This window comes from Columba livia, chromosome 2, assembly GCF_036013475.1.
Source record: "Columba livia isolate bColLiv1 breed racing homer chromosome 2, bColLiv1.pat.W.v2, whole genome shotgun sequence".
Classification (NCBI taxonomy): Eukaryota; Metazoa; Chordata; class Aves; order Columbiformes; family Columbidae; genus Columba; species Columba livia.
In genome coordinates, this window is record NC_088603.1 from 130,706,696 (window position 1) to 130,734,635 (window position 27,940).

At 38.4% G+C, this 27,940-nt stretch overlaps 1 protein-coding gene across 6 annotated transcripts in view; it reads left to right on the forward strand.

Moving 5' to 3' along the window:
* Nucleotides 1–27,940, forward strand: part of ZFHX4 (zinc finger homeobox 4) — a 151,405-nt gene that overhangs the window by 113,379 nt on the left and 10,086 nt on the right. For 5 of the 6 annotated variants that reach the window (XM_065053838.1, XM_065053840.1, XM_005509202.4 and 2 more), the window contains exons 5-9: nucleotides 12,076–12,192; nucleotides 18,397–18,530; nucleotides 18,684–18,884; nucleotides 21,582–21,699; nucleotides 22,511–27,907. In XM_065053838.1, the coding sequence (XP_064909910.1) occupies nucleotides 12,076–12,192; nucleotides 18,397–18,530; nucleotides 18,684–18,884; nucleotides 21,582–21,699; nucleotides 22,511–27,907 (5,967 nt within the window). The remainder of the gene's footprint in view (nucleotides 1–12,075; nucleotides 12,193–18,396; nucleotides 18,531–18,683; nucleotides 18,885–21,581; nucleotides 21,700–22,510; nucleotides 27,908–27,940) is intronic. The other variant, XM_065053841.1, reaches the window with a different exon arrangement.

Here is a 27,940-nt window from a genome sequence, read left to right on the forward strand (position 1 = left end):
GCCTCATCTTTACATGTCTCTTTCTGTCATAAGGGAAGTTATAGTATTTTTTGTAATTACAAAATGTGTGAATTGACTGGTGTATGTCTGAAAGCAGTGTTTGCAAGCTCTAATAAAATTATTAAATTTCATCAGTATTAGCACATATATAAAATAAAAAGAAGACACTCTGCACTCTGTATGATACTTGCTAACTACAGTTACTGGACTATTCCTAAATTCTGTTACTTCTAAGCCCTATTCCTAATTAGCTAAGCCTGGGTCTAATATGATAAAGTGAATAAGCAAAATCTTACATTTCTGCATGAGGTTTTATTCAGACTACGCCTGTGAACTTCAACCTGATTTGTGCAGGAAAATCCTTGTGCACAGCCTTACAGTCTACTCTTAGGAATTTTATGACTTTATATTTTACAGATAATATTCAGATAACAACACCTGTAAATATATGCTGCTTGTTGAACTTAAATGCCTGAACAAGAAAATGGGAGGTTAATATATTGGTATAGTAGAGCAGGTTTGCTTCTGCCTCTCAAAAAAGCCACTTTCATAATCAAGAAGGACTAATATATGCTGTACTACCTTAATTCAGCACCACGTGTGTATGCATGAAGATATGGTCTGTAATTACATGGTTACAAAGCGTTTCTGAATGGAGCTGCATGGGGATATGGATGAATAAGTACTGTGCAGGGATGGCAAAAATGGGTTTAGAGCCTCACCGTGTTTGCTGATAAATTCAGGAAGTGTGTAGTGAAGGAGGCTGAGAATGCCAGGAAGAGAAATAATGGGGTATGTTTAAGACAACTGGAGAACTTGCTTCCATATCTGTCTCTGCTGGATAGATCTATTTTTTTTATCCTAAGCGGTCACCTTACCCAGACTTTTCATAGGAGTTCACTGACTGTGTGGCCTTCATTTTCTGAGTGCTTGATTTGAGGCTGTACTATAGTGTTAAATAAGTGCTGAACACACAGAGCTGCAAATGAAAGCAATCAGTGCTGTGCTTTCAGCATATAAAGTGCTATATATTGCTATGTACTTGGAAAAATTGTGTCCCATCTATATCAAACTGAGTTCTCCAAGTTGGTAGATTTTTTTTAACCTCAATTTTTCTATTCTTTCCCCTTCTGAAATTGCAGAATTGCCTACTCATCTCTTTGCACATAATGAAGATAAATTCATTATGTTTGTACAGCAATAAAAAGTCAACATTGAAATTAATAATTTGGCTTTCAGAATGGGTTGAAGAGACATAGCAAATAAAACATGTGTCCATATCCTAAATAGTAAGAAGAAAACAAAATCTTGAATAGCATTTCACTAAGTAAGTATCAGTGATTTTGTGCAGTGAATAGGACAAGAGGCTTTGCCATAAGGTAGAGCTTGATCAGGAAATTAAAGATTGTGTCACAATGGAAGTGCATTGATTCATTTGTTAACATATTATAGTGTTTTACTTCTGTGATACTATTAATGGATCTAAAAGCATAGTTCTTTTGTTTGTTTTCATCTATAGTCTCATAATTATTTTTCAAAACTGAAACTAGAAAAAAAAAGTTACTGTTGTACTATACTGAAAGTCAGATGCAACATCACTGGGTTTGGATTTGCTATGCAAACTCCTTTTACTAGAGCTATTCAACCAACTGAGACTAGCAGAAGGTTTTTGTCCTCACTGTGGACAAGCACTGGTGAAGGGTAGTGTGGTAAGCCAGAAAAATATTTATAAGACTGGAAAATCAGGGATTTAATTTCAGAGTGTGGGGGACAACATGTTTTACTTGCACTAATTTTCAGTATCTTTGCCTAGCAATCACTATCTTTACCTATCATTTTCTCTCCACATCTATCCTCTCACTATTTTGTACGTAATTTTACCACCCCACCAGTGATCTCTATTTTTCTTGCTTACTTCTGCTGCTCATTCTTCAGACGTCCCTTCTATAATTCTAGTCCATTCCCAGATCCCTTCCTCATCCATCCATGCATGTTCACGCCCCTGCTGACTGCCAGCTTTAATATTCCTGCACAAGCCTCTCAGCATGTCTTAATGTCTTTGCCTCATTTGCTTAGTAGATTACAGCGGTCTGCATTTTTGGTCCCAGCCAGCTCTATCTCCTGAAGTCCAGTTTTCTGCTGGAATTTGGTACACTGTTAATTCTAGTCCTAGTCTCCTGACTTCTACCTATTTTTCATTCTATCCTAATTGCCACCTCAGTTTCTCTTCCTCCATCTTGTGGTCTTTCATGTCATTTTCCTTGGACACATTCTGTTTACTTCTCCCCCATTCCTTCTCTAAACCACAAAGTTGCACTTCCATACTTCTTTTGCTTCTGCCAACCTGCTAGCACAGGTGGAACAAGCTGCTTCTGTCCTGCTATAGCAATGAGATCCCAGTGCACTGCACAATGACAAAGAGCAGCAAAAGAATAATAATAAGAAGGGAAAGTTCAGTTTTACAGTAGCAAGGATGCTATAGTTGCAGTCTGGTTGTACAGGGAAGCTGCCACAAGAATTTGTATTTTAGAAAACCTATTTAAGCTGATCTAAGTTCCTCTATGAGTATGGCATGCACGTGATTTAGTACACGTAGGAACTGGGTGAAGGGGTTTGTGGCAGCTCTGTGGGATGTGACTGAATATGCACTTTGGTGAGCTCTCAGCACTGTGGGAAGTGTGTGTTCAGTGATTATGGAGTCCTAGGAGAATTTTAGCTCTTCAGTACAAACAGCTATTCCGAGCATGGGTATGCAGAATTTTCAAAACTATATTGCTTGGCTGAATTTGAGCAGTTTAATCCAAGATGGCACATACCAGACATCATCCCATTGGCCAAATTTTGTCTTCCAGTTTAAAATCATCAGAACAGTAAAGGTTTCCAAAACATATATAGAAATGTAAAAATCTATTTGTCCTAATCCTATTCTTAGAAATAGATGAATCATTTTGGCTGAAATTAAAAAAAAGAAATGCACATGATATCCAACCTGCAGCAGAGATTCAGTGCCACTGATTTCAGACCAAGCACTTAAAAGTTTACTGAAGTTATAAGTAAAAAAAAAAAGGCATATGTATGGTGGGAAGCCTACCTTAAGCTTACAAATGGGTGGCCCTATCAACTTTTCTGGAGTCATTAAGAACAAATTTTAAGTTCAGGCCTTGTCCAGAAGCTTTCTCTGAAGTATTTTCAGTGCTATCAACAGAACCACCTGATAAGGCATTTCAGGGTCTTGCCTAAATTGACACTGTAGATTGGTGCTCATTAAGCAGTTGTGAGCAGGGACTCTATAGGCAAGGGTTGTCCTTTGCTTCCACACAGATAGAATTACACTGCTGACAATGAAAATTAATGGGATGGGGGGGGGTGTGTTATTTAAACTATGCATGGGACAAAAACTATTCAAATTAGACAAACATGTAGCAAAGGCAATAGTAGTGTAGTATACTACACATAAGAATTAAAAAAAAAAAAAATGAAAGAGGAAAAGATGGAGGAAAATATCTAGAGTGTTGCACTGAATTAGTAAAAAGAGAAATGGTTACAAATAAAGCCACCCATGACATTCTGTTGCTGTGATACAAGAAACTTTACAGCAAGACTTGGTGACCTGAAATGCCTGACTTGGCCCTGGGAGAACTCCTAGATATAACCGGCATTTTTGAATTTAGAAGAACCGTGTATGCAGTTTACTCTATTTCAGTATTTATGAATTACCTATTATTGGACTAAGAACCAACCAATGTTGCTCATCTTCAGAGCATGCCTTGCAAGTGCCTCCAACAAACTTGACAGTGGACTTGAGTTTCAAGCCTCAGAGTAATCAATAGCATAGTGTAATCCCTGTCCTAAAACAATGCAGCAAGAAAAGACCAGTTTTAGGTACTGTAGCATAGCACTCAAATTGAAAGGCTTCTGTAGGCTCTTGCGGATTAAGGGGACAGAGATTTGTCATGTTATGGCTACAGATCCCAAACACACTAAAATACTATAATACAAATCAGGAACATTCCACAAAACTTCATAATACTTGAGTAATGACACAGAAGCTTGTTATGCAAATTTTCCAGGTTGGGACTGGATGGAGGCAAGGAAAGACAGTAACAGAAGGGATAGGAGAGAGTAGGGAGGCAGGAACATACTATTGGTTTTTGCTACTTTTGCAGGTTTCGATGAGCAGCCTTTTATCCTTTCCTTCTGTGTCAATAACAGAACATGTGTCAGTATACTATATTTTGTATAGTACAGAAACAGCTGATCCAGGAAGCCCAGGTTTTACAGGAGATTTTTGAAGGAATTTGCAGTGGAAGTCTTGGTGAATATTCATACACGTTGCTCAAGCATTTTGATCTAAGTTGGAGGAAGAGCTCAAAGCACCTGTATTATCTTTTCAAAAAACCAAAGGGTACTTCATATATGTGTATGTTAAAGAAGACAAACTTTTGAACACTTAAGACTTAAGTGATATTTGCAAAAAATAAGTTTGTAGAAAATCCATGGACTTCTCTCTATGCTATTGAATATTTGTCAGGTAACTGTGGAAAACAAACAAACGAGGCCAAATGAAATAATTCTGTACACATTAAAAAGAAAAAATCAGAAGAGACAAAACATGTTTATGTTCAGGGAAAATTTTATTCACTGCAAATAGATCACCTACTTCTGCCTGCAACACTTAACATCAAGAAAGGGGAATATTTGAACTGGAGGTCTGTAGTTAGCTACATGGCAAGGCATAGTACAGGAATTTATTCAGGTCAGAAAAAACTATCCTTAAAAGTGGAAATAAAGCCAAAGTGATGTTAATAAAACTGAACATAGGTTGGCTAAGAGGAGAAAATATGTGAAAGTACCTAGAAGAGCTAAACAGGAATTGTTAAAGCACCTCAGAAATAGAAAGCCTGCAGAAGAGTCATTAGGTCTGCTGGACCACCAGAGGATAAAGAGTTAACCCAAAATGATCTGGAGATGGCAAAGAAAATAAATTCTTTTACTTGAGTATTCTCAAAAGGCAAAGGAGAAATATATGCACTAACAGATTTCTTTACAGATAATTTCAGAGACATACTGTTTGTGAGCCAAAAAAGAAAAGAAAGAAAGTCTGGAAGGTAGATGAGAAGGATTTTACAGTGCTCTTCAGAGAGAGACCCAAAAACTGAGTCACTAATAAAATATGTCATTTAAATGACATTTTAAATGAGCTGTTAATTAACATTGTGGATTTCTTTGTAAATGCACTCTAAAGACTTATTCTGGAAACTGTGAATGGGAGAGCCAATCTCACCAATTGCATGATGTATAGGAAACTCAGCTCAAGTAGAAGGTAAGAAAAAATGCAAGACATCACGGACAGTAGAAGAGTTTGTGTATGAAGGGACATTGAACATGCAGATTGAACAGCAACACAAAAAAGTAAAACAAGGCTGAGCGAGAGTTATAAAAAAAAAAGGTGAATGAATCTTTGAAGATCCAGTATTTTTTTTTTTTTCCACAGGCTAAAAAGGAGCACCCAGTAAACTGGTGAAGGTCATGAGGAGACTCTCATTGACTTTCTGATCTTTGGTCACGCTCTTAGGCTTGGGTTCATCCACCTAACTTCCAGAATTTAGATGCCATGTCAGGATGAAAAGTCTCCACTCCAAACACTAAACTTCACTCTAAAATCCCTCTGTATTCAGGGAGGAATAAGACCATTCAGCCTGTGTGAAGTCTGAGTTGCTCCCTGAAGATACGCGTCTCTCCCTCCATAGGGAGGAAGCTTAGAGCGGTGCCTGAAATTATGTGTATCCAGCCTGTAGAATAAGAATTAACAATAAGGTTTAAGTTTCTTTTCTAAATAACCTTGATGGAAATATATTAGCCTTCAAGTCAGACAATGCTAGTGCTCTTCCTGCCTTCTGCTGATGGGGGAAACAGCAGTTTCTATGAACTGTGATGGCAGCCAAAAGAAAAGTACCGACCAGTTGGAAAAGTTTGACTGTTCTCAATACAGATTCATGCTTCAATGCCTTTATGGAGATGGCCAAGTAAGAAAAGTATCCCTTTTTGCATAATAAATGATTAACTGTACATCTTCAATCACATCTGGAAAACATTGCTGAGTTTCATTCTGAATAGCTGACATTCTCTATTAATGGTTTTGTCAGCATATGCTTTTTTTGCCTCTTGCAGTATATTTGATAAAATATTAATGTAGAAATAAAACAACAAAAATATAATACACGGATTTTCCCATTTTCGGATAAAGCAGTATGGCTCAGCATAAGTTTACCAACTTTTTTTTTCCACATTTTACACCATCATCAGAGTAAAACACACTGATTTTTCCGATTTACTCTGAGACTATGGGAGGAAGACTAGAAAGCAGTCATTCCCAGCCAGCAATGAGAGAAAAGGAGAGCTTGCTCAGCAGCCAGACTGGAAAGGACACCCCACCCTTCTAAACGTCTGGTGAGAACATGCCTTTTGCTTCTCCAGGAGCGGAAAGGAAAGGAAAGGAAAGGAAAGGAAAGGAAAGGAAAGGAAAGGAAAGGAAAGGAAAGGAAAGGAAAGGAAAGGAAAGGAAAGGAAAGGAAAGGAAAGGAAAGGAAAGGAAAGGACAACAAAAAACAACCAACCAAACAAAAAATGCCAACAAAACACCCAACAACCAAAGAGATTAGGAAATAATAAAGTGTTGTGCAAATTAGCTGGTGATAATGAATCTTTTCTACCTTCAGAAGCAAAAAGGAGTAGATGAAAGCTGCCTCTCTGCAGCAGCCAGAGGGGTGAGGCTGAGCATGGCAAGTGGGGAATATTGGCTGCTGGGTGGAGCGGGTGCATAAAGTGGGTGTGATCTGTGACATTCCTTGGGAAGGAGCCACCACAGCATGTTCTGTTCAGACAGTTTTGTAGTCGGCCTCCTCTGACACAGTAATACATTTCAACCAGAAGAAAATAAGCATTAGACCGCTATAAAAATTCAAATGATGCACCACAAAACAAAATGATACAATTTGATACTAACTGCCAGTTAGCAATTTCTGGTCAATATGATGATCATCAACTAATTATAGCCTTGTTTGTGGGAACTTGAGCCTTCTAACAGCTATAGTTTTGAATATAACACAGTGATTAGAAACAGTTATTAGTGGGTTGGTGCCGTTATTCCCCTTGAGTCCCTAAATGAGAAATTAGAAATCCTATTTGAAGATGAAATATGACCACTAGAGGATGCAGTCAAGATCCTGAATGAGTGAGGCATCCTGTTCCTCATGCATGCTCTGCAAGACCAGACAGAAAATAGAAAAAATACTTTCTGGTATATTTGTGTGAATAAATGGCAATCCAGACATCAGGGAGAATTTCTCAACTAAGTAGTATAACTAAGATAATCTGGAAGTAAATCCACAACCCCTGCTTTTAGTTAACTTTTGCTTCTCTTGCATATTCTGTGGATTTTTTTCTTTTGTTAGGCATTCCTCCTTTCCCTACATTGTCTGTTGGATGTCCATCTCTCCAACCCACCCTTCCATTATCCTTTGCTAGAGGCTACCTTTTCATCCTGATAGTTAATAAGTCCTTCTCTCTACCAGTTGTACCTAGGATACACCTGTACTAAACACTTATAGGTACCTTTGATTCAGCTATTTATTGAATATATTGAATAACAAACCTCAATTATTTTATAAAATATCTCATTTCATATTTATTTACTTACCACTTTAGTCAATTGATTTATTCTTTCTCCATCCATCCGGCCCTCAACCACAAACACTTGCTTAATCCTACTTTCTCTCTCATAACCACAATTACTCACCCACAACTAGGAGATCATCCTTATTTAGGAAATTACTTGCAATTTGGAGAGGGCAAAAGGGATACCAACAACAACAACAACAAAATCCAGGACCAAAACAGGAACCACTGGCTGTTGATTGATATACCAATGATGTTAAAAAAAACCCAAAAAACAAAAAACACCACCAAAATCAGCCCTTGAAAATAGTATGTTTCTTAAATAGTCTTGAAGACAGACTCACAAAGCTGCTCATCAGTAGGGAAACTTCTCTGATAAAACACTGGGAAAAGTGATTGATATGCCTCTGTGATTATCACAGTGCACTTAAATTACAGAAGATTGTTTCAACTTGGCCATGTCTTGTTTTAACTATTCAATATTTTATTTCAAAAAATATTATTTGTTTCTCTGTACCTTCCCTTGGATATGCTGGATGCATTTATTCCTTTATTTGCATCTCAGTAAGTCAGGCTTTCTAATCTATGCATGAACATTCATCTAATTTTGCTGCTGGTATCTGCTACTGAACTTTGGCTGAGACCTGGATTTTGCAATTGAAATCATGACACATCTTGACTTCATCAGGCTGGGGAAGGTCGTAAGGGTCTTCCTTCATAAAATCGATATAGAATTGCGGCCTAAGAGTGCAGATTAACATATTAAAATATATGACATAGAATATATAGTATCAGCTGAGTAACATTAACACTGAAGCTTAACTTTTCAATTTTCCCTTATTTTACAGTTTTAGTGCAGATGGCTAACCTCATTTTTGTGTTTAATTCGAAGTCAGTTGTGAGGAAAAGGGTTGATAATGGTTTAACTCTAGAGATCCAACATCAAAAGAAATTTTCAACATTTGGACAAAATAAAACCAGGTGTGAATAAAATATCATATTGCAATAGTGAGTGTTATTAAAGCCATTAAAGTACATTTGAATCCAGTGTTCTATTCATTTTCAAAGCTGACATTTGTAAATGTATATAGGCAGGACTCTTGTAAATTTAAAACAGAGCATCAGGACTTGCTCTGGAATCTGTAGCACCGTCACACTGTGTTTTGTTGATACATAATAACTGATAATTTTGTGTCTTTGAGCAGGGGCCATCACATTTTTGTAACTGAATAGTGTCCTTGTTGTTTAGCATATGAAGTAAAACCAAAAATATTACTAAAAAGAGATGTTTGTAGCATCTTGGTGTAGGTATGTAGTGTCTTTGATAGAACACTTCATTACATATCCCCTTCTAATGGATGGTCTTAAGGATTTTTTTTCAATTTGCTCACTGCTTTTAAGTTAGAGCTGTTTTATTTCCATCTTGTTCCTTTGATAAATGTCTTGACAGTGTGAATCTTAGACAGCCTTTCTGTAATTTTGAAGGAAAATAGAAGAAGTTGTATTATCATTTCTGTCTATGAAATTTATTTCTGAAGTGAATGCCATACATATTTCTGAAATGAATGCCAAATGTATTTTCTAGAAGTGAGTACCATTGAAAGCCAAGGCAGGCAATTTATACCATGCATAATAATGATATTAATTTTTATGGTGTGTATAAGTTACATTTTGATTAGTTTTTTGCATGATTAAAAATTTGCAAAGCCTTTATGGCCCCCAGGAGCCTACCTGTAATAAACAGCTCTCACCTTTCAAACCATAAAACAGGTCTGCAGTACTTGAACATTAGAGCTAATTGCCTTGCTACATCAAAGGGAGCACCGCAAGTCTGAGAAAAATCACAGAAGGGGGGTGGAAAGTGGGGGGCAGTTTCACCTCTAAAGGTTATGTGTTTGTGGCTTGGTAGAGCCCTGTAAAGTTATGGCCTCAGAACTGCTGTTTGCGATTAAGTTGATGGGGAAAGTCTATCCCGCAATCTCTCCCTGCTGCTGACACAGAGTCTTTGTTCACATTCAGATTTCTCAAACTGTTGCCAGGGTCAGGCTGAGGTCAGACACCGCGATGATGTATAGGAGAACATGTCTGGGAATTTCTCTCACACTTAAAACACATACCAGAAAAACAGAAGAGCACCCTGCAAAAATTGTCTGATGAGACCCAGATGATACTGTAGCTTTTCTTTTAGTACCTTCATAATTTTCTTTCTCTTTGCCTGACACACACACAATGTTTTATTAATATGTGCCACGATAGCCCTTACAATTTTATGTCCCCTCAAGATAAGGACACTCGGTAGCACTTTGACACTTCATTTTCCAGCCCAGGGGGATTGGGCCAGTAAATCTAGTAAAAGAAGCAACGCGTCCGTTCCCAAGGATGAGTCGAAAAGGGATTGCCATCGTCTCCGTGAGGCCACGGGGCCTGACAATGGATACGAGCCTCATGTGTGCTCGCTCGGCATTAACACAGCCCGAGCCGGGCATGATCACAGGCTCGCAGCATCCCGAACCGCGCTCCCCCGCCACCCTGACAAACACAGCCCCACGTCCAGCTGCGACAGGGATGCCTACCATGTTTGATTAGCTATCATCACGGGAGGGGGTGGGGGGCCGCGGGGCTGGGAGCGCTGAAACTGTGTGTAGGAGGTTTCCATTTTGATGGAAAGGTTTGGTGTTTTTTAAGACACAATTATTTTTAAAAGAGAGGACCGTCTTTCTCCCTGTATTGTTCCAAAAAGTAGGCACGCATGCTTAGTCGTAACCTATTGTATTTTGATGTCAATGCAAAACACATTGATCTGTGGGTGAGATTTGTTGGTTTTTTTCTTTTTTTTTTTTTTTTTGGTTTGGATTCCAAAATTGCAGCTGTGTTTTCCTCTTCTGATTTACAAAAGGTTTTACAGAGAGTTGAGAATCAGATAGGTGCGCCGCATCGATCTGAGGGTTGTTTGCCTGGGCATACAGTTTCAGTGCATGGCTGGCAAGTAAGGCACTAAGCAGCAATTTTTTTGTGCTCAGCTGCTACATATGACAGAGGATATTTCATTCGGCTGTCAGAATGTTATTAATAAAACATGGGGTGCGAAGAGGGCCACTATTTCCCCTTTCAATCACTATAGCATTTACAATGAAAATTTTATGCAGTGTGTAATTTTCAGTTAATGCTTGACACTTAAAATGTCGGTAGCTGCATTTTGTATGGTTCCTGAAGGGTTAATTGTATCATGTTCCCTGCATAAAAGCTCTGCTTATCAAAAGTGAATAGAAGAGTGTATGCAAATGTGTGTCTGTGACCTTTTGCCTTTCCAGGGTTAATTTATATGGTCATTAAAGATTTTATGAAATTGAGCGGCCTGGTGCTTCGAATCTCATTTTACCTTCACCTCCTAATTTATATAATTCCTACCTGAACTAGGAAATATGATTTTTTTTTTTTTCTTTTTTTTTTTTGAGTGTGTGCTGCAATGAAAACAGCATGCTGTGCTGTAGGGAGTTCCAAGTCTGGTTATCTGGCATTACTCAGATTGCTAAAAATTCATTAAAAAGTGACATCAGCACAGTGAGAGACAAATGATCACAGGATGAAAAGGAACAGTGGGCCTTTCACGGATTAGTGCTACACAGCCCCAGCATAGAAGCTAACTGCATAAACAGATTAATCCACCAGTAGCAGCATAGCTAAGATTTACCGAATAATTAAATGGGCTTGAGTTACTGTGAAGATTTCCATGTAATCTAGCTGGTGTGAACACGTAAGTGAGGTGTGGGTTATGCTGCTTCCTCAGAAGCCGGAGACCAAGTTGCATCGTTTATCCTGAATGGCTCCCCCTGGAGACAAAATTTGAGACTTCTCCCACAAAGCCGGAGGTTTATATTTAATACAGTACCTAATGCCTAATACTTACTTACTGCAATTAGCGGGATACTGCTGCACTAATAGGATTTATATTTGAATTCCCCCCCTTTTTTTTCTTTTTTTTTTTTTTTCTTTCTTTTTTTTTTTTTTTGGCTCCAAGATGCATTTTTACATGTGCTTGCTTTTGTTCCAGCCTGTGTGGTGTGTGTGTGCATGCGTATGCATGTAATATAACACAGATCATTTCTAGCCAAAGAATATGAAATGACAGGCTTTAAATCTGTCACACTGGTGTAAGTGGGTACTCTGATAAAGACGTGGTCAGAATTTCTGGATAGATTTTGAAATATTGCAAATTATTCATAATTAATTTCCAACCTCTTTAAAGTGCTGCTTTTCCCCTTGTCTTCCACCCACCCCTCCTTCCCCCTGTTTTGCCACTTTCTGTTAGTACTGTTCATATTACAGGACATATTTTTTAACTGCTGTTAAGTGGTCACTGAGTTTCTTTCCTAAGATGTTTTCTGTGCTTATCCACAGAAGAACAAGGTGAAGATACAGAAGGGTCTGCTAAAAGTACATCAGTGGCTGTGGCTGATGATAAAGACTCAAGTGAGAGAGACAATAGTGAAGGCAAAAAATCTAGTAAAGACTCTGGTAAGATGCTAGAATTTTGTCCTCCCCTTTTTAAAACTTATGAAATGCTCTTTCATTTTAAACTGTCTGGACATTCCCACTACTATTCATTGCATGTGCATTTTGCATGTGATTTCTATCAGTAGCCTCCCATTGACCTATTTTTAATCATAACCATCTGACAGGATAGATGCGGATAAGTTGAAGAATATTACAGGACGACCAGTGAGATTATTTTTTAATCAAATCAGTTTGTGTGCTTGTAATTTTTTAAGCGCCTTTCATTAATCTTAGCTGTACTTGTGATTCCTCTGATGGCATATTAATTTTTCATAAGCATAGGATTAGGTACCACTTGATTTTTTTCTTCAGTCAGGTTTTGCCCCCCTTTTAACCCAAAGTATGTGGGGTTTTTTGTTATTATTATTTTTTGTTCTTGCTCTCTGATCAGTTACTCCCAAGAATCTGGCCTCTTCCTGGGCATTTATTTGAGGCATTTTGAAAAAAAATACACAAAATCCAGTGAAAAAGTTTACAGATGATTCAGCCTAAGAAAGAGGAAATATCATTGAAAACGGATTATGGGTTGGTAATTTTGATCTCCTGGAATAGACAAAGCCCAGTAATGAAAGCTACTGTCTTTGAAAACAAAACCCCTATGTCATGACATTTACTTGTGCACAAACAAACCCAGGGCCAGCATCTGGTGTAGATACCCAAGGCTTTTTCTGTGTTTGATTTGGCAAATATGTGACTTCATCCATGCTTTTTATGTATGAGATGGAAATCTATGGTCACAATGAATATTACATTGGCTACTTTTGCCGCACGCTATACCTAGTTACATTATGTTGGATTCACTGAAGCAGAAGAAGTGCTGAAACAGGTTGAAGCCTATTAGTTTCAGGTAGTCATCTATCTTTTCCTTGTATGCCAATGACAGCAGCATACAAAGGAGGTTGTATTCTCTGTAAAGACATATAATTGTAGAGAAAATATCATTTTACGTATGAGTTTCTTTACACCCAAATTTCCCGTACAGTAATTTGCTTTTTACATATGAAACACTTTTGGACTTATTTTAAAAAAAATATTGTAGATGGCTCTCTCTATGCTGAATCAATTCAGAAGACTGACTTAAAGATTAAAGCTTCCTTTTAGTTTGCTTGTTGACATGCTAAGGTCAGTACCCATCACAGATTAGAACCTCAGCTCCTCTTCAGTTGCTTTGTTTTTTGAGATCAAGAGACTGAAGAAAGGCCGATGATGACAAGGATGATGTTGTGCAAGAAACTGTCTTGTGGTTTAAAATATATATCCCCCTTGGCTGCCTCTCTGACTTGGAAAAAACTAACCATAGTGTGGTAAAGCCCTGCTCCCAAACCAACATAGGTCCTCATGCTCAGTCTAGTCAGTGGCTGTGCTGGACACTCACCAGGAGAGGAGTGACAGCCACTGCACACTCTGCCTAGGGGATGCTGGGACCAGCTTCATGGAGTTTATCAGCCCTCTCTTTTTCTGAGGCAGGTCCATTTATAGTTGTTCAAGAAAGAATACGGTATTAAAGCTTCAGGAAAAAAAACAAAAAAAGATGGAATCTAGAAAAAAATACTGAAGGGGAATTCTCAAAATTCCGTCAGGATTAGCCATTCATAAGGGCCAAGTTTAATTAGGACAAACCTATATCCAGATGCCTACTGGGTGCACTACAAAAAACCAGCATAATTGTTCTTCATTGCTGTGCCAGCAATTACACAAATAACTTTGCAGTAAGATTCATATAAAAACAAGGGCTGAGATACATGATTGCCTTTGTGCTTTGCAGAAAATAGTTTGAACTGTAAAATCCTAAATATTTTAGAAACTTTTATTTTCCTAATCTAAATTAATTCTGCATATGTAACATTCAGACCATCATCTTAGTTTTCACTCAGCTGACAAGTATTTCTAGTGACTGCATAACTGCTTATGTATAATTGAATGTTAATTTGGGCTTTCTCATGAATTGAGTGTTGCGAGTCTTGCCAAAGAAATCTCAGGAAAACCAATAAATTAATCACAATACTAACAAGTTAGACAGGAAAGTGGTGTGACCCCTCTTTAGCATAGAATCTATTAGACGAGAAAGGATTAACATGTATTTAGTAACAGTATGTTTGTGTAAGCTGTTGTGCTGTATTGCTTACCTTATCTCAAGGAGTAGAGCTTTCAAAATGAGACTTGGCAATATGCAAGTTATATTTGTTGAATATTCATTCAGAATAGAAAAGCCTACTAATGCCTCATTTATATTGTCATTTAAATCTAGTGCCACTTTAGATTAATTATAATCCAAATTACAGCTCTATGCAGTGCAAGAATTAATATGGAATTTATCCAGATTAATACATTTGCATTGAAAATGTAATATGTCTCTGCCATAGCTAAGGGGAGCACTTTTTAATAAGGTAGTAAACATGAGGAAAGATGGAAATTAACCTTCATTATTGCAATGAAAATTATCCTTTCATTCTACTCTAATTAGAAAGAATACTGTACCAGTAATTATAATTTTAGAATTATTTTGAGGCTGAAAAACATCATCTGATGTGTCATAAGTCTTAAGTTATGCAATCTTTATCAAATATATAGATTGGTAAATACAAAAATAGTATTTTGATTATAGCTTTTGCAGGATGATTTTTTTTTTTTCACTCTTATATGTATTTTATTAACTTTCTGTTTCCTGGTAGTCACATAAACTTTTTTATTTTGTGGTTTCAAAAATGTTATGAAGGTGATGGCATCTGAATCGCAGTGAATTATGTCATTTTTATATTAGCAATCTTACGTAAGTTAAATAATTCTGTAACAGACAGGCAATCATCGACTTGTCTATTTCATGGCACTTATTTATAATTAAACTTAGTTTTTGAGCTAAATGTATTGAAATCGTGTTATTCATCTAAACCAATGCTGTGTATTTTATATCATAAAATGAATTACAGTTATGTTTCACGATTCAGAAAAAAAAAACCCACCAGCAACAAATAGTGTGTCTCAAGAATAAAAACTGCATATTTGAAACATGAATAACAACTGGATTTAGTGTTTTCCTACAGCTGCCTAGTAAGAATTGCATGCCAGTGGAACATCTAGCTATGAGAACAGTGCCACACGGCATGCTTGGGAGCATAGTATTTTCTCTCCTCTCTCCCTCCTCCCTTGAAACCCTTCCTATGAGACTATAACTTTCTTCAGCCTCCTGACAGGAAGCTCCTTAAAATGGTGAATTCAACACAGAAAGCAGAAAGTTGATATAGCAAGACGAGGCACTGAGTTGTTATAGTTGAACCATGTGCTTGAGTAAGGAGCTGATCTCTTTTGGTTTTGGCTTGTATACTCTGGCTTGGGGGGCTTGGTCCTCACCATGTGCAGAGGCAAGTGGGGTCCCTGTGCCAGAGGGAAGAATCAACCCGCTTTTTTTTTTGCAAAGTTCACCCTAAGTCACGGTCTCAGTTACTTTACTATGGGCCAGATGTAACTTCAGTCATTTAAGAAGTTACAGTGCTTGAGGTTGAATGAATCCAGAGCAACAACAACAACAAAACCAACAAAGCCCCTCTAAATTTTGACAGTTTATATAAATATCATAGTAAACATAGTAAAAAGCTGTGCTTTGTTATGCATTTATTGACCCCAGCACAGTGTTTTATAACTCTACGGTTTTATTATATTAACCACAAAAGAAAATGTAACCACCCCCACCCCCCCTTGTTTTTATAGAAACAAGAACTATGTGTTTCATGATTATTACAGGCCCTTTGAAGTAATTAAGTTATTCCATCCTGTGGTGGAAGATGATGTGTAATATTAACCTTGTGTGTGCCCAGGCGCACACAAAATGCTCTCCAAGTTAAATTTGTGTAGCAGTTACATACCACTACCAAAACACAGTCAAATGCATTTTCACAAGTGGATTTTAGAACAGAATTTGCATGCTAATTTCTATAACAACCTGTTGAGAACAATCTACTATGATCAGGGCAAGAGAAGGCAGAATTGGCTTTGGTTTTTAAATTCAGCTTCCTATATAACAGTGTCTGTTTACACCAGCTGATTCTGGCCCATTTGTCTTTAAAAAGGGACATTTTAGAAGTGATTTGTGATAAAGGTAAGAAACAATAGTCAACTGTTAGATGTTTTTGACAGTTGGACGCGAAGAGAGGTTAATAATTTGAACTTATCCTTCTAAAAACTGTGAAGCAACCTTTCTTTGTTAATATAGTGGGTCACTTCTTTACTTCACATAGTTCTCATGGTTAAGACATTTAAATAATAATGGTGTATTGCCGAGTAAATACAGATAGGCCAGGGAGTACTGTATTATCATAAACTAAAGTGAGTAATGAAATGGTGTCTTATGTGATTGCATCATATGGATTTTGCCTTTAAGCATCGCCAGCCCTTCAGGTCGTCGGCACAGCTCTGGCTGAGCCATATAAATAAGGCCTCCAGGATCAGTTCCTGCGAGTGTAAAAATTCAGTGGGGCTCCAAAAAGCAGCTTGTTTGGATATTAAACCAATGTTGACAAATTGGCCATTTAAAGCTGGGAAATATGGCAGGAATAAACCAACTTGAGCAAGAACATGCTAAAATTGCTGGTCTAAATTACACCAAAAAATAATTAGCAACTTAGGAATGAAAAACAATGTGTAGGAAATCACTGTTAACATATAAGTAATAAAATACGTTTATTTTATTTTATTTTTTAAAAAACACGCTTCAAAAAATGTCCCTGTATGATTTAGTTTTCAATTTTTTATAACTGCTCCATGAGGATTTGGTATTTACCTTGAAAACAGTTCTCTTATTTTACTTCTTTTTAATGTTACTTTTTTAATATCAAATATTTCACAAAGCCTATATGAAAATAATAATCGTAAAAAGTTCTTGGCTTTGTGTACAGAAAAATACAAGTATTTTCTTTGTTCATGTTTAGTTTGTTGCCAAAACATCTATGACCTTATTTTAAAATTAATCCTAGGTTATTGTGCAATAAGGTGCAATTTGTTCATTTATATGAACCTTATGTGGATTGAAAAAAATCAAGATAAATCTTCATGCACAGCATACAATCAGTTTACCCCTGGACTATATATTTACGTTGGGTCTGATAGCAATCAATGGTTTAGCTTCATTGCATTTCAAGATGTATTTGCACCCAGTGTCCAGTGATAGTGTCCTCACCCTGGAAATAATTTAGTTGCAAATTGACTGGAAGATGGTGAAAATTGAAAGTTAAAATTAGAAATACTCATAATAAACAGCAGAAAAAAGGTCAGATGATGCCGCACTATGATGAGATTGGAATGGTTGGTAAATGAGGTTTTGTGTTTGTCGTGAGATGTATGTGACATGCCTACCCAATGTTCTTGTAATATCCAGCCTAGCAGAAGAGATTATCTGGCAAATTGACGCTGGAAAGAATTTTCTGATGGACTGGGAAATTAGAATTGCACTCTTTTCTTTGATGTGTGCAAGACTGGGTTGCATTACACAGCTAGTTCAGGCGTAATATTAAATATAGTGTTTAATACTTAATAGTAGAACTATCTATAGAAAACAATTATATTCTGGTTTTGATCACAAATGCCAGACTATAAAAATTCACAGTGTAAACATCTAAGGCAATCCCAAATGACTGATCTTTGTATATAATTAATATTAATTTAGCTCTGAAATCCTATTCTCCACAGTATTTCTTTTAAAGCCTCACTATATTTAGCTTCAGAATTGTAATCAGGCAGGAGTTATCAAAACAACACAATAATCATATTGCTCAGAGAGTTTAGAAAAGAGAGGGTAATTAAACAGCAGCAAATTAATTATTTTGGAAAACAGGATTTTTGAGCAAAAGCTGATTTGTTTTAATGTAATACACAAATTTATACTGAGCTGCTAAAGAAAGCACATTATTGATTAATTTTTAAAGGCAACCTAAGGTTATCTAAACAGCAGAAAAAAGTCCATTTTTAAATGTATTTTTAGAGTCTCTGTCAAGGATAAAAGCGTATTTTCACCTTTGTGCTTACCAGAGTTATTTTATTCAACTACATTTTTTCTCAGAACTAAAAAAAAAAGACTCTCAAAGACAATACAGTGCTTTGGAATCACAGCCTCTTTGTAAACCAGGATATTTGAAAGTTTAAAATATGTTCTTAAAAATTATGTTTTCGAAACAGGAATAGTCACACCAGAGAAGGAATCAAAAGTGAACACTGTGGTAGGGGCACAACAGCTTCTTCTGGCAAAAGAAGAGGATGGTGCAGCTAAAAAATCAAAGCCTCCAGAGGACAATAAATTTTGTCATGAGCAGGTAAAAGAAAACGTACTAATTTAATTGCATTCTAGAACTCTTTCAGATAACTCAAGAATGAAACAGAGATGATGTGCTGTTGAAATAGCAATATCAGCAAGTTATAAAAAGCACACTGACTAATATCCTGCATCTTAATTTGATTTTTTTCAGTTCTATCAATGTCCTTATTGTAACTACAATAGTAGGGACCCAAATCGTATCCAGATGCATGTCCTGTCACAGCATTCGATGCAACCTGTTATCTGCTGCCCCCTCTGCCAGGATGTCCTCAGCAACAAAATGCATCTCCAGCTTCATTTGACCCATTTGCACAGTGTGTCCCCTGACTGTGTGGAGAAACTGCTCATGACAGTAAGTATTCCAAGTACTGATACACATGCAGCAGAAATGCACTTGGGCCCCCGGGCAATGCATTTGTTGTGTTACAGTGTTCAGGTAGCCTGAGGAGGGAAGTGGGTCAGGACTCCTAGGTTTTGTTGCCAGCTCATCCAGTCACTGATGTCCCTTGGGAAAATGGATTTCAAAGATGCTGAAAACCTGCAGTTCCTCATTGATGTTAACCTTGGGAAAATCAAGCCTGTCTATGTCTCTAAGTGCACACCTGTAAATTGGGTCTAATAATATCCAGGTCTCAGAGGTATTGTGACTCCTGTTTGTAATATAACAGGAGTTCCCTGTAGAATGGAGTCCCCAAACGTAGAAGAATTCCTGTGTATAGCTGGGCTGTACTTGCGTTATATTACATGAAATACACTGTAAAATATCATTAATGGTGCTAACTGGGGAACAGAATCATCTTGTACAGAATGTCCTGTTTCTTGCTTTCTGCCTCTGTATAAAAGACCATTTCTTTTTTCGTGAATAAAATGTAAGTACGAAATGGAAAAGCAAGTCCAAAAATAGGCAGCAATCCGATTAGGTCAGTTCTTTAGGATATGGAATATATGATTTCAAGTACCTACCGTGGATCAGGCAGGGAGTTGAACTGGCTTCTCCATAATTAGGGTGAATGGTATAACCAGCAAATTCGATTTGGAGGATGAATCCCATTCTAGCCTCACCACGAAAACCCTGTTCTTCACTGCAAAAATTGTACAAACCATGTTAAAATAATAAACTTCTATGAAAGAATAATGACTCGGCACCATTCAAAACAATGTCAGTAAAGACACAATCAGGTCTAGAAAGTATTTAATATTAAATCAGAGATTCACTTAGAAAACAGACCTCCTAGGACACCCTGATTCTGGTTGTCTTGCCTTTTTAGAAGGAAATACACTTGGAAATCTCAACAATCCACCTCCTTAAGCATTTATTTCTGTATTCATAGACTCCTCCTTCATTTATATGGTTGTGGTTGTAGCCCTATCGCCTCATTTCCAAGTAAAGTGGCAGAAAAATAAAAAAGAATGGAAAGAGCTCTTGACTGAAGGTCTAAGGTTCCTTGTGCCTAGTGCCGATGATCAAATACAGAACTGAGGATCCACAAAAGCAGTTTAAAGTTTTCTTTCTTCTTTTATTTTCCTTGGTTTTCTACTAACTCTAGCTCTGCCAGACCATGTAATTTTGGCCCACCACAAGGAAAATGCCATAGAAATTTAACTTTAACAGACCCTTTTAGGAAAAATGGAAAAAAAAATGGAAAAAGAAAACCTTTCTACTGAGGATTATTAGCTTTCTTTTCAAGTTCTCCATGATTCCCTCTATGCTGATAAGAGCACAACTTTGAAATCTCGCCTGTCAGGTCATGAGGACTTATTTCACTGTTCCTGAGAGAAAAAAAAAAGAAGGTTGTTTGACAGAAAAAGAGGTTGAAAAACATAATCTGCATCATCTAAATTTTCCTAGATGCTAACACTAATGTGCTCTGTCCATATCTGAACTCTCTGATGACAAAATAAATAGCATTTGTAGCAATTTTTTCTGCTCTGGGACATTTACATTTACCCACACCATTGTTTTTTAGAAGTCCTTCCCTCCCAAACAAAATCGAAGTCACTATTCCTCTGAGAGGATCATATTAATACCATGTTTAAATTATAAATATACTAAGCCCAGGGCATTTAAAAATTTGTCTAGAATTTTTTTTTCCAATAGGCAATTGGTATAAATACACACATACATATAACTCTTATGTATCCTAATAAAGGTTTAAGATAGTTTGTTAAACTGTAAAAAAGGAACAAAGGGTATTTCTACTCATACCTAGTAACGTACGTAGCTCCCATTATTATAGTACTTTTCCACTCAGAAATCTCCTCTTTGGATTTTCTTGTTACCTCTGTAAGAAGTAAGGAAGTACTATCCTTATGTCAGAGATGAGGAGCTGCAGGACAGTCTGAACTGATTCAACCAAGGTCATTTAGACAGAATCTGGCAGCGCAGGAGTTTGAACCCAGTCCTGCCAAGTCTTAGTCTGAATGCCTAGACAACCCTTTATTTCAGATATGAGTGTGTTTTAAAGAGCTAAACAAGAGGAAAACAGGAAGTGTTGAGCAAATATTCATGTCACCTTACTAAACTGAGTACTATTAGACATGCAGCCATCAAAGACTTCTGTCTATAATTTGAAAGCATAACACAACAGATAAAGCAGTCTGAATAAGATACATAAGCAACTGAAGACAAGAAAGAGAAAAATTGTATTTCAAATGGAAATAAGTTTTTATTTCTGTATGGAAATAAACTTATAATTTTCTTTTAAAGATCATGGAAGGTCCAGCATTTGTTTAAAATACAATACAGGTGCAGTGAAGTGGGAAAGCCCTTAGTCAAGAACTGACTGGTGACCATATCTCAACATTTTATCTGTCTGTGGAGGATGTCCAAGGAGAATTCCCCTGACAAATCCAACCAACTGGACTTAGCTGTCAAAACCTTTGTGGTGACATTGAGACCAATGTTAAGGACTGAACCAAGATCTGGGTTTAGTATTGTCAGTCTTTGATCCTGATATGGTGGATCTTTAGAATTATAATTTCATATTGCTGTATGGTGTTAAATAGTGTGACTTGTCCTGTAATAAGAGCATGTTCTTGGTTTTCAAAGGTTCCTGTACCGGATGTCATGATGCCCAATAGTATATTATTACCAGCAGCTGCTTCAGAGAAATCTGAACGTGACACACCTGCAACAATTACAGCTGAGGGATCTGGGAAATATCCAGGTATGCAAGAAAAAGCCTAGACGTAAAAACTAAGCATGGGCAACTTACGAATTTAGAAACCATTTGTTTCTTAGTAAATTGAATCTTGTTTTGGCTTGCACATAGCCACAAAGACAAAAAGAGAAAAATGACAAGGGGCCTGGATTTGGCTGACTGCAACCATGCAGAGCTACTAGGATGCACGTATATGCCACATGTATGTTGCTTGTGGTAGTGGCCTAGCCACATTGAAGGTAAGACCCTCCTTCTTTAACCAGCAAATAGGACCCAATACTAAAAGGCAGTGTCACTTTCACAAACACCAATGGGTAATGGTAGGCAAATGATCCTGCCTGCCTTTCCGTAGCAGATTTCTTATCCTGGACTCTTACTGTATTCTGTGCTGTGAAGCTACTTTGCTACTTCTCACAGCATGCTCTTCCCACTTTCTTCCTCCTTTCTAATCACCTGTTCTACCTGTTGACTGCATTTGAAATCCCTCCCTCCTCCCTACTTTTGTGTTTCTTGTTTGGTGCTCCCATTGTACCAATAAACCCCTACCTTATGACAAAGAGGAGCCCTGTGCCACTCCCAGGCCCACTGCCACTGCCATTCTGATCATCATGTTTGGATTTTATTACTTTTTTTTAACTTCATGTTGGTCCTGTCTTCTTTATTCTCTGGAGGAAAGATGAGTGGCTATGCTTTGCTAGAGCAACACGTGGTGTACCAGGTGCCTCTCTTGATTTCTGATTTAAAACAAACCCAAACATTAATGCTATGTGCTATTCTCTTCTACTTGTGTAAAAGACACTTAACTTTCTTTAACTAGGTGAAAGTCCTGTGGATGAGAAAAATACCCCTGGGACTGATGAATCAAAAACTGGAATGGAAATTAAGACAGAGGAACAGAAGCCACCTAAGGAATCTACTGAAACGCCAGATTGGAATAAAAGCAGCAGTAAAGATATAAAGACCACCGACTCAGTGACGGATCAGCTAAATGAACAGCAGAAGAAGCAACAGCTCTCTGTTTCTGACCGCCATGTCTATAAGTACCGTTGTAACCATTGTAGCTTGGCTTTTAAGACTATGCAGAAGCTTCAGATACATTCCCAGTATCATGCTATTCGGGCAGCTACCATGTGTAGCCTCTGCCAACGTAGCTTCCGTACATTCCAGGCTTTAAAAAAACACTTGGAAGCAGGCCACCCTGAACTCAATGAAGCTGAACTTCAGCAGCTGTGTGCGTCTTTACCAGTCAATGGTGAACTCTGGGCAGAAAGTGAAAGTATGGCGCAAGATGATCATGCGCTAGAACAGGAAATAGAAAGAGATTATGAGATGGACCAGGAAGGTAAAGCAAGTCCTGTAGGAAGTGATAGTAGCTCTATTCCAGATGATATGGGCTCAGAACCAAAGCGGACCTTACCTTTTCGAAAAGGGCCAAATTTTACTATGGAAAAATTTCTAGATCCATCTCGCCCATATAAGTGTACAGTGTGTAAAGAGTCTTTCACCCAAAAGAACATTCTCTTGGTCCACTATAACTCAGTGTCCCATCTACATAAACTCAAAAAGGTTTTGCAGGAAGCATCAAGTCCTGTCCCTCAAGAAACCAACAACAGCACTGACAACAAACCCTACAAATGCAGCATTTGCAATGTTGCGTATAGCCAAAGTTCTACATTGGAAATCCATATGAGATCTGTGCTTCATCAGACAAAGGCAAGGGCTGCAAAATTAGAACCAAGTGGTAACATAAGTAGCGGAAATAGTGTAGCAGGGAATGTTAATAGCCCCAGCCAAGGAATGCTAGAATCTATGAGCTTACCAGCAGTTAACAGCAAAGAGACACATTTAGATGCCAAAGAATTAAATAAAAAGCAAGCTTCTGAATTAATTTCTGCTCAGCCTACGCATCACCCACCCCAGTCACCAGCACAACTTCAAATGCAGCTACAGCATGAACTGCAACAGCAAGCTGCGTTCTTTCAACCCCAGTTTCTAAACCCAGCTTTTTTGCCTCATTTTCCAATGACACCAGAAGCACTGCTGCAATTTCAACAGCCTCAATTCCTTTTCCCATTCTATATACCTGGGACAGAATTCAGTTTAAGCCCAGATCTGGGTTTGCCTGGTTCTGCCACATTCGGTATGCCTGGAATGGCTGGTATGACAGGATCACTGCTAGAAGATTTGAAGCAGCAGATACAAACTCAGCACCATGTTGGCCAAACCCAGCTACAGATACTGCAGCAACAAGCACAACAGTATCAATCCACCCAACCTCAACTTCAGTCCCAGAAACAGCAGCAGCAAAGTAGCAAGCTGATGAAAGTGGAGCAAAATACCTTAGTAAGTACAGACTGCCAGCTGATAAAGGATATGCCATCATATAAGGAGTCAGAAGAAATTTCTGAGAAACAAGAGAAGCCAAAGCAAGAATTTACTAATGAAAATGAAGGACTAAAAGAAAGCAAAGATATGAAAAAGCCAAAATCCTCAGAACTGGCCATTCCACCACCCAGAATAGCTTCTGGAGCAAGGGGGAATGCAGCCAAGGCTTTATTGGAGAACTTTGGGTTTGAGTTAGTTATCCAATACAATGAGAACAGACAAAAAGTGCAGAAAAAAGGCAAGACTGGTGAAGGTGAAAACACAGATAAACTGGAATGTGGAACCTGCAGTAAGCTCTTTTCCAACATTCTTATTTTGAAAAGTCACCAAGAACATGTACATGGACAGTTTTTTCCATATGGGGCATTAGAAAAGTTTGCCCGACAGTACAGGGAGGCATATGACAAGCTTTATCCAATTTCTCCGTCTTCTCCAGAAACACCACCACCTCCACCACCGCCTCCTCCACCACCACCACCACCTCCTCCTCCAACTCCTTCTCAAACTTCTTCAGCTGGGGCTGGAAAAATTCAAAACACAACTCCCACTCCTTTGCAAGCTCCACCACCCACACCACCACCACCGCCTCCTCCACCACCTCCACCTCCTCCTCCACCACCACCACCGTCAGCGCCACCTCAAGTCCAGCTTCCAGTTTCACTTGATCTCCCACTTTTCCCTCCAATTATGATGCAGCCAGTGCAGCATCCTGCATTGCCTCCTCAGCTTGCCCTCCAGTTGCCACCAATGGATACTTTATCTGCAGATCTTACACAGCTTTGTCAGCAGCAGCTGGGGTTAGATCCAAACTTCCTGCGGCACTCTCAGTTCAAGCGTCCGCGTACAAGAATCACAGATGACCAGTTAAAAATTTTGCGGGCTTATTTTGATATTAACAATTCTCCAAGTGAAGAGCAGATCCAAGAAATGGCTGAGAAATCTGGTCTTTCACAGAAAGTTATCAAGCACTGGTTTCGTAATACTCTGTTTAAAGAACGACAGAGAAATAAAGATTCTCCTTATAACTTCAGCAACCCTCCCATAACAGTATTGGAAGATATCAGAATAGATCCTCAACCCTCAGCTGTAGAACCTTACAAGTCTGATGCATCTTTCAGCAAGAGATCATCTAGGACTCGGTTTACTGACTACCAGCTTCGTGTCCTGCAAGACTTCTTTGATACAAATGCTTATCCAAAGGATGATGAAATCGAACAACTTTCAACTGTACTTAACCTACCTACTCGAGTTATTGTTGTATGGTTCCAAAATGCACGACAAAAAGCTCGCAAAAGTTATGAAAATCAAGCTGAAACTAAAGACAATGAGAAAAGGGAACTGACGAATGAGCGTTACATTCGAACCAGTAACATGCAATATCAGTGCAAAAAGTGCAGTGTGGTTTTTCCCAGGATCTTTGATTTGATTACACATCAGAAAAAGCAGTGTTATAAAGATGAAGATGATGATGCTCAAGATGAAAGCCAAACTGAAGATTCTATGGATGCCTCTGATCAAACAGTGTATAAGAACTGCACAGTTTCTGGCCAAAACGACTCATCAAAAAGCCTGGCAGTCACAGCAGCAAGCTCTGGCTCTGGTTCTAGTACTCCTTTGAATCCATCACCCAAACCAGAACCTGAGAAGGCTTCTCCTAAACCAGAGTCCACAGAAAAACCAAAACAAAATGAAACCATCTCTAAGCAAACCGATGCAACTTCCCAAAGCATTAAACCAGTGCAGTCTACACCAGTGACCTCTTCTGACCCTCAGCCCTCAGCTTCTCAACCACAGCAACAAAAACAATCGCAGATAGTAGGGAGACCTCCTTCTGCATCACAAACCACACCTGTTCCTTCCAGTCCTTTACCAATTTCAATGACTCCTCTACAGAACAGTCTACCTCCTCAGTTATTACAGTACCAATGTGATCAGTGTACAGTTGCCTTTCCAACTCTAGAACTTTGGCAAGAGCACCAGCACATGCATTTCCTAGCAGCCCAAAACCAATTTCTTCACTCTCAGTTTTTAGAAAGACCAATGGATATGCCCTATATGATATTTGACCCAAATAATCCTTTGATGACTGGACAGTTACTTAATAGCTCTCTTGCTCAGATGCCACCGCAAACTGGATCATCACATACAGCACACCCTGCTACAGTTTCTGGTTCCCTGAAACGAAAACTAGATGATAAAGAAGACAACAACTGTAGTGAGAAAGAGGGAGGGAACAGTGGAGAAGATCAACATCGTGATAAGCGCTTAAGAACTACAATTACTCCAGAGCAGCTGGAAATACTCTATGAAAAGTACCTACTAGATTCCAACCCCACCAGAAAGATGCTAGATCACATTGCACGTGAAGTAGGACTGAAAAAGAGAGTTGTACAAGTCTGGTTTCAGAACACAAGAGCCCGAGAAAGAAAGGGACAGTTCCGTGCAGTTGGTCCAGCCCAGTCCCATAAAAGGTGTCCTTTTTGTCGAGCTCTATTTAAAGCAAAATCAGCTTTAGAAAGTCACATTCGCTCTCGACATTGGAATGAGGGAAAACAGGCTGGTTATAGTTTGCCTCCAAGTCCTTTGATATCAACTGAAGATGGAGGAGAAAGTCCCCAAAAGTACATATTTTTTGATTACCCATCACTGCCATTAGCAAAAACTGAATTATCAAGTGAAAATGAGTTAGCCTCCACTGTATCAACCCCTGTTAGCAAAACTGCAGAAATGTCACCGAAGAACCTCTTAAGTCCTTCTTCTTTTAAAGCAGAGTCTAGTGAGGATATAGAAAATTTGAATGCCCCTCCTGCTGACTCTGGATATGATCAAAACAAGACTGACTTCGATGAGACTTCATCAATTAATACAGCAATTAGTGATGCCACAACAGGAGATGAAGGAAACAATGAAATGGAAAGCACGACTGGCAGTTCAGGGGATGCAAAACCTGCATCGCCTCCCAAAGAACCAAAACCACTTGTAAATGACACGCTACCAAAAGCTGCAACTACACCTACAAATGAGAATACCGATGATAAATTTCTCTTTTCCCTAACAAGCCCTTCAATACATTTCAGTGAAAAAGATGGTGATCATGACCAAAGTTACTACATTACTGACGACCCAGATGATAATGCTGACCGCAGTGAAACTTCAAGCATAGCTGATCCAAGTTCACCTAACCCATTTGGAGCTAGCAATCCCTTTAAATCCAAAAACAGTGATAGGCCAGGCCACAAACGTTTCCGAACACAAATGAGTAACCTTCAGCTTAAAGTTCTCAAGGCTTGCTTTAGTGACTATCGGACTCCAACCATGCAGGAATGCGAAATGCTAGGGAATGAGATAGGCCTGCCCAAACGTGTGGTCCAAGTCTGGTTTCAGAATGCCCGAGCTAAAGAAAAGAAATTCAAAATTAACATAGGGAAGCCATTCATGATAAATCAGACTGGACCTGATGGGACAAAGCCAGAATGTTCTCTATGTGGCGTGAAATATTCTGCGCGTTTGTCCATAAGAGATCATATCTTTTCCAAACAACATATTACAAAAGTGAGGGAAACTGTGGGAAGTCAGCTAGATCGGGAGAAAGATTATTTAGCTCCTACAACGGTTAGACAGCTGATGGCACAGCAAGAATTGGATCGTATAAAGAAGGCTACTGACGTGCTAGGATTAACCGTACAGCAGCCAGGCATGATGGACAGCAGTTCTCTTCATGGTATCAGTTTGCCAGCAGCTTATCCAGGACTCCCTGGCCTTCCTCCTGTTCTTCTGCCTGGAATGAATGGTCCATCCTCCTTACCTGGATTTCCACAAAGTTCAAACAGTAAGTGTATAAGGGGATGATTTTCTCATTTTA